The following is a 15,462-nucleotide window of genomic DNA, read 5'->3' as shown; positions in this document are numbered from 1 at the left end:
CCATCTTTTTATGCATGTTTCTACTTTTTTCTGTTAGAGCCGGGTCGGTTTTGACACTTGCTATGTCTCTTCAAACTAAGTGTTTTGTTGTTGTTGTTGTTGGTTAGTTTTCTTTTTCTTTTTCTTTTTTTTCCATTCAGTATGCTTTGTAATGTTTTTATGAAGGCCAGACATAATGTGCTGTATAAAGGGAACTAAAGTCAATAGGTATTTAGCATGACCTATTATGTTTATGTAGCTAGAAATTAGAATTTTTATTGTTTGCTGAAGGTTCAGATGTGTAAGGCTAAAATTTCATTTGATATCCTTGTTTTTGTCTTACCTGTTGAATTTAGAGACATCTTAAAATAGGTTTAAGACCTACAGTTATTTGAATAGTATTACTCTATTATTATGCAGGACCCCCTTTTATGTGAGTTGTGGTAAGTTGTAAGGAGGAAGAGAAACATTCTAGAATCCTATGATTGTATCTCATTCTTTTAGTGAGATTGTTCCTCTGTTAAGTGACCTTCGAAAGTGCTTCCTCTCCCAACCTTAGGTGAGACAGTAAGGCTAGAGGGGACTAGATCCAGGTATTTGCTTCCCCTCATGTAGAAGGCTGGAGTATCCTGGAGTTGATATTTCTCTTTTCCCAAGTCAGTTAGACTTTGGTCAAACTCAAGTTAGTAAAGTGGTGAAAAGTAGTTTCTTTTGAGTATAAGCCTTGCTATTAATAGATGAATAATCCAGGTGTTTTTTGATGTCTGTTTCCCCAAGACTAACCCCAGTAACACTACTAGTTTAGGGTTTTATACTTTGTGATAATCCTTGGAATTTTGCACATCCTGTCACTTAGTCATAGCCCAAGGTAGTGAATGTCGGTATATTTTCCACATTGGATTTTGAGCATAATTCTCCACCTCTAGTCTTTGACTTCATTGAGAGAGGCTGACTCTTCCTCTAGCTTTTGTTTGCAGCATTCAAATTAGTCAGAATCTAAACTACCACAGCCTGGATCTGGTCTCGAAGTTCAAGAATTCTGTGGTTTCAGCCATCCCAATCACTTGGTAGAATTGTTCTTTCCTTATCTTTTGAGATATTTTATGTTGCAATTGATCTGTCTCAGTTTTTGTAAAAATGTCTTTATCTTATGTATCATTTCTTTGTGTATAAGTCAGAAGCAAAGTGTTAACTTACAATGGTATTTTGCTTACAGTTTTACATTTCTAAGTAAATAAGAGTTTTTACCTAATTTACATTCATAGTTTTTAGAAATTGTAGGGAATATTCACTAACTTACAAAGAAATAACACATTGAAAAATTTTATTATTGAAAAGTGAAGTTGTAAAATCATAGAAATATCTTTGTATCTCTGCATTGTATATATTATAAATTTAAGAACAGTGCAAATTGGTTTTAGGTATCAGGATAAAATTGATTGACAATATTTTTAAGTACTATAAAATCCATAGGTGCAGTTTAATAGGACTGTGGTATCTGATACTTTCATGTGGTTAGGTAAGAAAGAGGATCTGTTTAAATTACATTTCCTTAAACTATAAAGGTTTTTCTAAAACTAAAAGATAGAAAAAAATAAAAGGGGAAAGAATTCTGGGAAGAAAGGTGAGGAATTCTTGGTTAAATAAACATTGCATTTTGACATTTAAAAGAAAATGATAATTTGGTAGCATGGAGATTTTTATATCAGCGGATATCTTTATAGAAGAATATTGAATTGAAATTTCAGGAACAAGCAGCAGATATCAATGTATTTTAAAATCACATATAGAAATTAAAACCTATAATTTGTAGTTGATATAATCATTTTAAAATATCATATCCCTAAAAATAATAAGTAAATAAAACATCACATTTAAGTAAAATATTTGTCTTTCAAACCTGATTTTGAAAAGTTCAGAAATACAATAATTTTCTTCCAACAAAAAGGAGCTAATTTTTTCTAAACTACTTCCCTTTCCTTTATTTTTCAGGTTACTATATATGGGTAGGAGCTAAGGATGCTTCTACTCTTAACCATTTAGACAGCAGAGCTTATTTAAATAGCTCTGTACGTCACTGCCTCAGCAAGAGCTGCCATCTTCAATTCTATTACTCCATGGAAAACAGTGCTCTGAGAATAAGACTATATAATAATAAGGGGAGAAGAAACTTGGATTTATTTCAAAATCATTGAATAAGTGAAATTCCATTTTGGCAACTTGTGTTTCTATTTCTCAGTTGTGTGCAGGCTTTAGATATTCTTTAACTTAACTTCATTTATTATACCTTTGAAAAGAAATATTAAGAACCTGGTTTAAGACCTACTGTCATATAGGTGTGCCTGGGTGGCTCAGTTGTTTAAGTGTCTGACTTTTGATCTCACACTGATGTCAGGGTTGTGAGTTCAAGCTCAGTGTTAATTTCCATACCTGGCATGGAACCTGCTTAAAAAAAAAAATACTCTCATGTAGAACATGTAATGTGATAATTTGCACAGTATTATTTTGAAAAATTGTTAAAATTCATGGAAGTATTGTAAAGAAATTATAGGTCTAATTAAAAACAAACAAGATATTTGAGGTTCTGTATAGTGGCTCTGTACTGACATTCTGATGGAATCTGTTTTGGATTTTAGATCCATATATCACTAGAGCTATAGTTATGATGGGAACAAATTACTTGTTATGGTACCAGTAGATACAGTTTTGGAGACTGGTAATTACTGTTTAAATACAAACAAATGAGTCATTGGAATGAGAAAAAATGGCTTACTGAGTAGAATGAAAGTTGCTGTGGTAATGCTAGCAAATAAGACAAATCCAAACTTTTTTAATTCCCCCCTAACTTTGATTGAAAACAATCCTCCACAAGTGGTAAATATCTGAGACACTGAGAATTTCTATTGTGAAGAAAATTATTTATAGATAGAAGTAAAAGAAAGAAAATCACAGGAGTAAATAGTGATCATTCTAGCAATGGGAGACATTTGATAATAATTGCAGGAATTCTAACAGGAAAAAGGAAGACAGTAAAAATATCCCAGTCAGATTCTTTTGGCTTCAGCTGCTTCAAATAAATCTAGTTGAAACTTCCTCCTGACATTGGCCAGATTCATTTTCCAACAAAAGTTTATCATATGTTCTTATCAAGTATCACGAACCATCTGTCAATAACATTTTCTTCTCATCCATTTGCTTCTGCAATCTGAATTAATCCTCAGGTATGACCTATTACCTGCCTATTATTGTGAGAACTGAAAATTTAAGAGGAATTCTCTTTTTCTTCCTAGTTCTATCACATCACCCATTTCTTTTTTCTTTTGTGTCATTTTCTTCAGTCCAGTCTTTTTTCTTCTTCCTCTTCTTTTCTAGAACATTCACAGAGTTCAAAAGCATGAAATTGGATGAATATGTTCATTAGATAGCCTAATACATTTTGTTTGTTTTCATGAATGAGACACAATTTCTAGCGTTCTGAAAATATGTTATATTTGTATGACATATCTGCATAGTATTTGACACAAGAATAATTTTGTTGAGTTTATATTACAGTTAAAGATGCTTTAAAATATGTGGTTCTGTGATAGTACTTTTCACATGACAGATAATTATTATTCACTGAATGTTGAGTGAGTTATCTTAAACAAGTAGAAATTTGTGTCATATATCTTCTAATCCTAAAGTTATCTTAATCTGCCATGAACATCAGTGATGGGTTAGAAACTTTGGGACTGTATAGAAGATATCATCAACAAATTGACTTTAGATACCACATCATATAATAAGAATAGAGTTATCGAAACTCCATCTCCTGCATTATAAGAAAAGAAGTTTACCATGGAGAACTGATCTAATGTACTAATCAAAATTAGTTGGGGGGTATATCCTAGAATACTGAGTGGTTTGGTGTATTAGTTTACCTAGTATTCTGCAAGGCAGGGTTCTACCTTTTCTTACACTGTTTGCTCTACTCTATACATATAACACATATTGATCACCAATGTAAAATTTGCATCAAAATACATTTAAATTGCAAGTTGAAGTTTTATCACAAAGTTAAAAAGGACTCCAAACCTAACATTTAAATGATCATTTACATCTTCCTTGGATAGAATGAAGAAAGCAACCATTAAGGTATATGCAGGTAAATCAAGAAATAATCTAGTGATGATGCTAAAAGTGGCTTTCTTTATTTTCAGGAGACATTAGAACTTGAGAAGTAGAAAACACAGGTGAAAGGCAAGTTCCTAAGTAAAGAGTTGATTCTTAGGGTCAGCTTAAATGTGTAGCAGTGCTAATCCTTGAGCTTAGTTCTCTGTCTCACATCTATGAAATCATAATCATAGCAACAGCCTATCTTTTATCCTGAAGAGAGTTTCCACATCAGTGAACCAAGGGTAGTGGGGTACCCAGCTTGTGGTACCTTTTAGATTATTTTTAAAATTCCCAGTGACAAATAGGAAGAAGACATAGCTGGGGCAGGGAAGAAAATACTTTAGAAAGTATCTTTTCTTGTATGAAACAGTTTTTACAGGCCATAATAAGCTTTCCTTGCAGGAATGTCTTTGCCAAAGTACGTGATCCTATTCCCACATTTATTCAAAAGTGATTTAAATGGAACAGAAACAACAACCTAGAATTTAATATCTTTGATTTCCTCACTGAAAGAGGGAAGGATAAGCTAAGGTCTCCAAGAGATAGAGCAATTCTTTCCTTGAAAGGTAAAATGGCATTATTGATCCTAGTCTGGAGGAGTAAAGACATTTTAAGAATTTTTATTGATTGACTGATTGATTTTAAGGTAATAGAAAATTAGAACATCACTTGAAAGGTTTTTCTGAGCCAAGGGGTTTCTTTTTCACATTGATGCCTATTGAAAGTACCCAGGTAAGAGTCTGAGAATGAGAACAGAATAAAATAAAAGTTGATTTTATTTAGTTGGAGTAAACTCATTTTCTTTTTCATTACTTATGTTGTGAAGCAGGAAAATGTGATATAGAAATCTGTACTTCATAATATACTGTTAACTTAGCGTACAAAAAGCTGTTTAAGTTTAGAAAAGAATTCTGCTTGCTTTTCAAAAAAATGTAAACACATTCTTCTTTGGGTAGAACAGAGGGGAATTAATTAGTCTTAGAGGAAAAAAGAGTACAAATTGCTCTAAGTTATTTTCATAAGATAGAAGTGAAGGGACGTGATGAATGCAACATGCCAAGCAGTTTCACTTAAAGCGTCTGTGGAGGATTTAAATGTATCAATGCTAAGTAGCTGAAGTTGCATAGGAAATTATTGAAAGAAAAATTAGTTATGTGTCCCAACTTTGTGTAGCTCTAGTTCATCCTGAAGTGACCCAGAAGCTCTCAGCTCAAAATATGTCTACCATGGATGGTTCACTGTCATGTGGAAGTCTTAACAGCTGATATGAATAAGTAATAAAATGAAGTACATTTTAATGGGTTTAGACTATCTTCTAAAATATTTAAGACTTGGAAATTGGAGTAGACATCAGAGGGTAAAGGACTAAGTTGAAAATAGATTCATTTTTAGAAAATGTTGGCTATGAATGAAATAAGTGAAGCCAGGAGATTAATGCTTCTAAGAGTCTGAAAAAGTGTGTCATATGTCATTTGAATTGCAACTAGATGTCACCTTCCAGTTGTTTTCTCTCTCACAGTAGAAGGAGGGCACAGACGGTCTCAGAGCTCAACCTGAGAAACATTTATGCCACTCTGTATTTTCACTAAATTGATACATGAAAAAAATCAGTGCATCCTATGGGTAAACATTATGAAAAATATGGTCTATCTTTAGTAGAGAAATGTCAAATTAACGTGCATGTTTGATGGAATCTAAAGAAATTATTATTTCAGAGCATAAAAGCATGGTCATAAATCATAAAGCACAACAACATATGCAAAACTTTGGACTACATTATAGACTTCTTTTGCGTATCTTATCTCTTAGTATAAGTAGTACAAGTAGAATGTAATTTTGCATACACTTTGCAACCTGGAAAATTATCATTTTACAGATGCATGACATAGCATGCTCTGGAAGGCACAAAAAGGTCTTTGATAGAATGACAAGAGAGTCAAATAGAAATATAATCTCCAGAAAATAACTGTATTTTTTGGAACGTGGAATGAATTCTCCCATAGAAAAAGATATGTATATAAATTGAGATTGTCCAGAAAAATATATCTGATAACATTGTTTTTTTAAAATATTAAATGTTGGCTTGTCATTATTTTTAAATATTAAGTGTTTTTAATATTAAGTGTTTGCGTGCTGTTTCTTTTCTAATGTCATGGAAATATTATAAAATGTAGTAATGTTAGTGGGATGAACATTTAGTAGCTGGCTTTATGAATTTCTATTTAGAATTGTATTTTTGGAGTACAATACTTTATTTAAGATTTCATTCAAGTGTTTGTCCTGTCCTTACTTTCCATCATAAAAAAAGCAGCTTTGCCATGTAGACATGCTTTATTTCCTTCTTATTTTTTTTAAAGTTTGTTTTTATAGAGCAGATTTAGGTTCCTAGCAAAATGAGGTGGAGAAGTACAAAGATTTCCCATTTTCCTGCTGTCCCCACACATGTACAATCTCCCTATTATCAGCATCCTCCATCAGGGTGGTACCTTTGTTATAAATGATGAACCTGCTTTGGCACATTATCATCACTCAAAGTCCATAGTTTACATTATGGTTCCAGCTTGGGGTTGTGCATCCCATGGGTTGGACAAATGTATGATGACATGTGTCTACCATATGTTATCATACAGAGCATTTTAACTGCCCTAAAAAAATTCTCTGGGCTCTGCCTTTTCATCTTTCCCTGCCTCCATTTTATTGTTCCTTTAAAAAATGTTATATACCTTTTTACCAATACTTTAGGCTTCCCAGTACTTCACATTATACAGGTAGGGTGAAGTCTGTTGAAATGTAATTGAGGGAGTACATATGTAAATATGAGAGTGGAATTTGGGGAATGAGTAATGTTGTTTTACTTGAATCAAAGGAGGAAGAAATCTTTTGGACATTCAATACATCAACTGACAGAAAATGGGTGAAAGCAGAGATGTTAATACCAGAAAGCCTGAAGACAGTTAGGGTACAAAATGGAAAAAAAAACGAATCTCCTTTTCTATTATAAGTTTAACTTGTAACTTTGCAGTAGTGAATTTTATCACCCATTGTTAAATTTAAATTAGGATTTAAATTAAGGATGTGGACTTGTATATTTGGAGAGAGCAACTGCCTACTTATTTTCATTGTCTGTAGCCTTTCCCATGGCCATGTTTGCCCTGAGTAGGAGAGCCAGAGTATGACAACTCCTGTTTAGAGCTGCTTCATTTTACGTGGGCTCCCTTCCTGGCCCCCCCATCCCCATTACTATACATTGCGAACAAGGAAGCAAATGGCATTATGAAGCAGATAAATAATACATTGGTATTAAAAATCCATAAAGGCTATAAAAATGTTTTGAATGCAGTAATTCACATCTTTAAAAAACATGGTTGTATCTGCCTGGGCAAAGATGTATCCAAAATGTACATATGCTCAGTGGGATGCTGTCTCTTAAAAAAAATTAACTTGGGATTTTGTGTTGTATATAGAGTTGAGATTGTGTAGAAAAGTATCTCTGTTAACTTTTTAAAACCTTCATATTAAATGTTTACCTGTCATTTCCTTCTTTTCTAATATCATAGCAATATTGCAAAATGTAGTAATGTCAGTGGGATCAACATTTAAATAGCTGGTATTATTAATTGGAATTCGTAATATATTTTTGAAGTGCAGTATTTTATTTAAAATTCTATTACTGGGCAGCCCCGGTGGCGCAGCGGTTTGGCGCCGCCTGCAGCCTGGGGTGTGATCCTGGAGACCTGGGATAGAGTCCCGCATCGGGCCTGCTTCTCCCTCTCCCTGTGTCTCTGCCTCTCTCTCTCTGTGTCTATGAATAAATAAATAAAATGTAAAAAAATAAAAAATAAAATTCTATTACTTTTGTGATGTATAATGTATAGATATGTTCATGCAGGATTGCGAGTGTAAAATAATAAGACTGTATGTGTGGCTCATGAAACCAATTTCATTCCTTTATGGTAATACCACACATATACATTTTGCTAGGTGTTGAGAGGGAGAACCCAAATGATACTGAACTGTAACCATGAAGATTTTTAGAATCCCATTTACTGCTGAGATTGGAATTTCTGAACCATAGCATTTTTCTATTAATCACAGCAAAGTTGAGGTTTATATCATAGCCTATTGAATTAACATTTGACACTATTTTAATTTTCTAAGTTGATATTTATCTTTATAACTTCTGAAAGAGGTACTAAATGATTGGAGTTTCATTCTTTTTATAAAAACTGAATATTAAAGTTTATTTTGTTATTTAACTCAAAAATAAACTGAAATATAAAGAGAGTAATTTGGGAGTTATCCTAGATGTCCAGGGGCATATTAAATGTAATTAACTTTCAATAATAGCACCCTTTGGAAATCTAACTTTAAATTCATCAGTTTTTGAAACCGAAACTATTATCATTTATGCATATCAGATCTCTTGCTGCTATGAAAATATATAGCTGTAGATCCAATAATCTATATATATATTTATATTATGATATTCACTATGGGGAATGTATACAGCAGCATACAAGATTTTCCTATTATTACATATGATTTAAATTTAATATTATTTTCTAGGCTAAATTGTTAAATATATTTGTAATCTGAAACTTGATCTTGAGTAATTCATATATATATATATATATATATATATATATTCCTCATATTTTTCCAAAGGAGAAAAATCTACTCAGATTTTCTATTTTTCATCCTAGTATCTTATTTATATATGAATTACACCTAGTACATTCATTGCTGTTCAATAGTATTTTCTGTCATAATGGAAAATTTAAGTATCTGCACTTTCCAGTATGGTAGTCAATAGCCACATATGGCTACTGAACACTTGCAATGTCTCTAGTATTTTTGAGGAACTGAATTTTAATTTTATTTTAGTAAATTTATTTATTTATTTATTTATTTTATTTTAGTAAATTTAAATTGAAATAGCCTTTTGTAGCTGTGGCTACTATATTGTTGGGCAGCAGAGAATCAGTTATTTGGTAGAGTCTATTCAGCTATTCATTTCTCCTCTTCACTCTTGTGTTAGGTAATCATTGCTTTTAGTAGAACTTCAAGAAATATTATTACTTTGAAAATATCTTACATTGGAATAGCAAGTATGGTTGCTTTACTTACTAATATTGTATACCTCCAAAAAAAGCTAGCGATTCAACTGGAGAAAATGAGATTTATTTCTTTTAATTGGCACTTCTTTGTTAGAGAAATTATTTTTTGTGAAAATGGATTTTTATATTTATTCTTTTAAATGTTCTATTCTTTTCTTGTGTCCCTTGCTATTTGCCTAGTATTTCCCTACCTGCATTCCAGTGCTAATTTCAGTAGTATAAAACCCAGATGCAGTTATAGCTCTTGGTGTAAAAGTAGTGAAAATGCTTATTCTTTTCCCTGAATAGTAAAGAAAGAGAGCCATGAAAATGATGCTCAAGTAACAAGTTTGAAGTCAGGGACAATGCCAGTGGTTAAGTGGCATGTTGCATTTCACTAGATCATGAGTGGTTTCTCAGTAGGCCTCGGTGGATGTACTCTTTCTACTCCTTATAATTTCCCTTTGGAGACATCATATTATAAATTGCTGACTTTTCTTAAGTGTAGGGTTTTTTTTTCCATTCAGACCAATTATGCATGTGAGTCAGGCTTTATGAGTAGGAATTTTATTGGTTGTACTTGCTGGCTGTTTTAACAGGTGTTTTTTTCAGTAATTATTAAGTGTTTATTCCTTTTTTTTTTTTTTTTTTTGGAGGAGTCTCTTAAAGGAGATTTTAAACTCATAAATTTTTTATGTTTTGCTTTTTGAAGATTATATTTGAAGGGACTATATTGAGCCAGAAAGGTTTTATTGGGTTGAATCAGCTCTGGGTCTATGCCTGTGCACTTGCCCCGTCCAGAAAGCTTTGCTCAGCTGATGAATTCACTTGTACCAGTGGCCAGTGCATTGCCCAAGAATCGGTCTGCGACTCTTGGCGGGACTGTTCTGATGACAGTGATGAAGATCCTGCAACTTGCTGTAAGTGAATTAATGGTTTATTTGTCCACATACTCACATTCATGACTGTGGTTGGATTTAAAAGTCTTTGCTTTCAGTGAGGTAAGGGTAATATGTATGAAATAAAATGAACATTCTCATTCTGAAGCTATTAGCACTACTATTCTTTGTGGGGGTTTCTATGCTAACTTAAGCCTTTGATGCTTTTTGTTAACACTACAAATTCTATTTGTTCAAAAAAGGAATAATTGTGGTGTGTGTGTGTACTTTGGTTAAAGAGGAAAATGGATAGGAGAGGAAAGCTCTTTATACTTCTCTCTTAGCAGACATATATTATGAATTGCTGACCTTTATTAAAGTATAGGGCATTTTCGATTTTGACCAATTATGTAGAAAGCTGTGGGGAGGGGTAAAAGAGGAAGGGTTGCCTAGAAGGCAGCCATGATGACTATAGAAATCATGTCAATCACGGTTGCTATCATGACTAGGCAAAATTTAGGTTCAACACCTGCCTTTTAGGACTTTTACGGAGAATCTTTGATAGGAGTGATGACAAGAAATCTAATTATTATTCCAATGTAGTTGTATTTGAAAGGTAATATAATTTAATTTACAACCCACATGATGGTTCTCATATGAGGTAACTTAGCAACTATGATATTTGTGTCTCTTTGGAAACAATGGATTCTAACTAAATGAATCCAAATCCCATATCACCAAGTGGGTCTTCTTAATTATTAAAAATTTGACATTTATTTTGCTGCACAGTTTTATTTTAGTGATGTATTTTATTGAACAAGAGAAAAATATTGCAACAAGATAAATGTCATCTTTTTAATGAAAAGTTCTTGGTATAAAATGCTTCTGTTGATGGGTATTTTTAATTTCATTAATTCCTCAGACACCTAGTTTTAACCCTACTTTTATTTTTATTTTCTTTTTTATTTATTATTTATGATAGTCACAGAGAGAGAGAGGCAGAGACACAGACAGAGGGAGAAGGAGACTCCATGCACCGGGAGCCCGACGTGGGATTCGATCCCGGGTCTCCAGGATCGCGCCCTGGGCCAAAGGCAGGTGCCACACCGCTGCGCCACCCAGGGATCCCTTAACCCTAGTTTTAAACAAAACAATCTACTTCCCAATATGATTTCAGTGGAATTTTTGGGTGCTTTTCTCACTCAAAAAATTATGTGAGGACCATTCATTTTCTCTAATGTGACTGGCAATTTCTTTCCTATGCTTTAAATTTTCTTATAAGCTATTTGGTCCACTTCTTTTGGAGAGATTTATCTTTCTAATGGTTTGAATTATTCTCACTTTCAATGGTTGAAAGTAAATATATCTCCTCTCTTTTCAATTGTGCATATTGACACTTAGCTTTTTTTCTCCTCCCCACTCCCCCCCTGCAGTGAGGAGGTTCTTTATGCTCTCCTTTTAATTGGTTTTCTTAATCAAATTCCACCTGGACTGTTAGTAGGTGTTTTAGCATTTGATTTCGAGTATATTTTCCCATTTCTCTTCCTTTGTTGAAGTTCCACTGGTTACATATTTGGGAATTTTCAAGTGGATTCTATGTTGATACCATTCTGCTATTTGCTTTTTTTTTTTTTTTTTTGAATGAAGGGACAGATGTCCATGCTTATCAACAAATAGCGTTAGTGTTTAAATTTTCCAACTTATGTAACTTCATTTGAACAAAGAAAACCTGGCGTGCGTGCTTGCTTGAGATCAACTTCCTATAGCTTTTATGAAATGAAAATGTAGCCATTTTACAGATTACAAAACATTTATGTATTTTAATGCATATATATCCATCTATTTTGATGTCAACATGAGTATTTCATGTCAATATTTGTACAGTCGTGTTTGTTTTGAGAAAATTATTTATACAGCAATGGAATTATTAGAACTGATATGACATTACACTATTTTCTGCACTAAGATATTTAATACATTTGTGCATATGTACACATGCTTATATATATTTTTACCAAATAGGAGAAACTTCCCTTTGAAATTTAAAACCACTTTGAAACATCCTACACATATTGTTTTTAAAAAATATTTTATTTATTTATTCATTCACTTGAGAGAGAGAGAGAATACACAAGCAGAGGGGTAGAGGGAATCCGCAGACTCAACCCTCACTGGGGAAGTCAATGCGGGGCTGATCTTTATTTTATTTATTCATGATAGACCCAGAGAGAGAGGCAGAGACATAGGAAGAGGGGGACACCGATTCCTGACTCCATCTCAGGATCCTGGGATCATGCCCTGAGCTGAAGGCAGATGCTCAGGCGTCCTTCTACACATACTTTAAAATTTTTGTTTAACAAATTGACTCCGTAATGCAGACTTTTGTTATAAACAGAATTCTTAAGTTCATGAAGTGAATGAAACATGCTTCTATCCCGTCTTTCTGACCTTTCAAACAAGCTAAAACGCCTGTAACTTTTTCCAAAGAGCATCGCTATGACACCAAACGATAGATTCTAAGAAGTTGTATTGAGGCATCATTGCCTTACAACAGATACGCTAAGCACCGCCTGCAGTTCGTGGAGCCCGGAGGCCCCCTGATCCTTGGTGTCCCTTCCTTAGGGAGGAAGGACACAGCCAGCGATTGGCGGGGGACGCGGCGGGGCCCGGGGGGCGGAGGTTCCGAGAAGCTCGGGCGCCGGGGCGGGGCTACCCTCCGGCCTGCCCTTCCGCGGCCTCGCGGGCCGCACCTGCCTCCCCGCAGCGGGCGGGCGACGGGGGGGCACCCTCTGGCCGCGGGTGAGCGCGCCGCGGGCTCCCCTCTCCCGCCCCGGGCCGCGCCCGAGAAGCAGCGCTGCGGGGTGCAGGTGTGGAGCCCGCCCGGGGCGGGGCGGCCGCGGTGCAGCAGGGCGGCGACCCCGCAGGGCAGCCCCTCCCCGAGCCGCGCCCCCCGCCCCGAGCGCTGCCGCCGCGCCTCCTCCGGGAAGGCGGCGAGACTGCGGGCGAGCGAGCGCGGGCCGGGGTGCGGGGAGCCCGGGAGCCCCGTGACGCAGGGAGCCGCCCCCTCCCCACGCGCGCGCGAGACGTGGAGACCCCCGCGCCCCCAGCTCCCAGGGCACCGATGGGCGGTTACCGCTGCAGGGACCGCAGCATCCCGTGGCCGGGGGGCGGCGCGCGCTGCGTAGGGGCGCTCGCAGCAGGGTCTACCTTCAGGCGACTTTGCGGGACTTGTCAGAAGCCTTAGAACTCCTCCCGAGGGGAAGATCTCCCCTGTCAAAGTTGTAGACAGACTAGATGCTCCTGCTCAGTAAAACTTCGCCACTCAGGCCCCAGAAATCCCCATCATGGAGATGTGTGGGGGAGTCCCAGGGGCCAACACCTGTGACAGCACTTCCAGCCTCAAACACATCATTTAAATGAACGTGGAAAACGTTCCTGCAAAACGGGCGTTAGAGAGCAGAAAAGTGACTTTTTTTTTTCTTTTTTCATACCTCTTTTCTGCCTTTTCGGAAAATCGTGTAGGAAAGGCCGTATTTTTTCAGCACAGCTTTCAATAAAAGCATTGCAAAATAATTGGGGGGGGGACGGAGAGTGCCCAATACAAGACTGTTGACTGGAGGCTGTGTGCTGTGCAGAATTCTGAATTAATTCATCTTGCATGACTGAAACTTCATAGCCATTGAACAAAAACTCACCATTTCCCTGTACCCCCTAGCTCCTGGTAGCCACTGTCCTACACTCTGCTTCTAGGAGTTTGAATATTTTAGATAGCCACGTAAATGGAGTCTTTATGCTAAGTAAAATACGCCAATCACGGGACAAATCTGCATGATTCCAAGGGAAAGATATTCGACAGTTATTAATATGCTCCTGTATAAGACAGGAGCTTACATTGCAATGTATCTTTAAATATTTCTTTTATTTATTTATTTATTTATTTATTTATTTATTTATTTATTTATTATAGTCACACAGAGAGAGAGAGAGGCAGAGACACAGGCAGAGGGAGAAGCAGGCTGCATGCACCGGGAGCCCGACGTGGGACTCGATCCCGGGTCTCCAGGATCGCGCCCTGGGCCAAAGGCAGGCGCCAAACCGCTGTGCCACCCAGGGATCCCTCTTTAAATATTTCTATATTTAATTAATTTATTTAATTAAATAAATACAATAGACCTTGTTCCAAACATACCAAAGGGTATACATTGGCTAGCTGAAAAATTTACATATAAAATATTCCTAATTTCCAGACACATGCTACAATATGAATGGACCTAAAAGACATTATGTTAAATGAAATAAGTCACAAAAGGACAAATATTGTATAATTCTACTTATATAAGGTACGTGGAGGAGTCAGATTCATAGAAACAAAGCAGAACGGAGGCCAGGGGAGACGGGGGAGGGAAAGATGGTACATTGGTGTTGAATGGGTATTGAGTTTCACTTTGCAAAGATGAAGTTCTGGAGATGCGTGATGGTGATGGATGCACAAAAGTGTGAATGTACTTGCTGCTGAACTGTACATTTAAAATAGTTAAAAAGGGGGATCCCTGGGTGGCTCAGCGGTTTAGCGCCTGCCTTTGGCCCAGGGTGCGATCATGGAGACCGGGGATCGAATCCCACGTCGGGCTCCCAGTGCATGGAGCCTGCTTCTCCCTCTGCCTATGTCTCTGCCTCTCTCTCTCTCTCTCTCTCTCTGTGACTATCATAAATAAATAGAAATTTAAAAAAATAGTTAAAAAGGTCAATTTTATGCCATCAACGTTTTATCACAAAAGAAGAAAAAGTATACATCTTTTTCAGTTGTGGCATGGAAAAAGACTATTTTTTTCCAAAAAAAAAAAAAAAGGAAGGATAGACAGATTTATGTTCAAATCAAAATTGTGTGGGAAATTCTGGAGGATAAAAAAGTTCTTTTAATTGTAAGAATTTTATAGAGCTTTTAAAATGCTAATACACCTGGGTGACTCAGTCAGTTAAGCATCTGACTCTTGATTTCAGTTCAGATCATGATCTCAGGGTGGTGGGATCACACTTCAAGTCAGGCTCCACTCTCAGTGTGGAGTCGGCTTGAAATTCTCTTTCCCTCTCCTACTTACCCCTGCATGCGTGTGCCTGCTCTCTCGCTCTCTTGCTTTCTAAATAAATATTTTTTTAAAGATTTAAAAAAGAAAATGCTGTAAAAATGGTGACACTTTACAGAAGAAGTTGGTACAATATTCAAGTGAAAGTTGGTACAGTATTCAAGGGAAAGACTCTTAAACTAAGAATCCAATGCAGTGCATTTAATGTATTCTGTGATGCTGTCTCTGAATTTTTTTTTATTTTGAAAAAAAATTGTGCTAAAAATTTCC

General features: G+C 36.1%; 1 protein-coding gene across 1 annotated transcript in view; it reads left to right on the top strand.

The window, feature by feature from the left end:
- The window catches only part of MALRD1 (MAM and LDL receptor class A domain containing 1), a 754,089-nt gene that overhangs the window by 64,081 nt on the left and 674,546 nt on the right, over window positions 1-15,462 (top strand). The window contains 3 exon segments of the mRNA XM_038532060.1: window positions 1,972-2,135; window positions 6,998-7,093; window positions 9,943-10,150. Coding sequence (XP_038387988.1) covers window positions 1,972-2,135; window positions 6,998-7,093; window positions 9,943-10,150 — 468 coding nt within the window.

This window comes from Canis lupus, chromosome 2 (genome assembly GCF_011100685.1).
Source record: "Canis lupus familiaris isolate Mischka breed German Shepherd chromosome 2, alternate assembly UU_Cfam_GSD_1.0, whole genome shotgun sequence".
Classification (NCBI taxonomy): domain Eukaryota; kingdom Metazoa; phylum Chordata; class Mammalia; order Carnivora; family Canidae; genus Canis; species Canis lupus.
The sequence above is the reverse complement of the archived record's forward strand: the minus strand, read 5'-3'. Positions and strand labels throughout refer to the sequence as shown.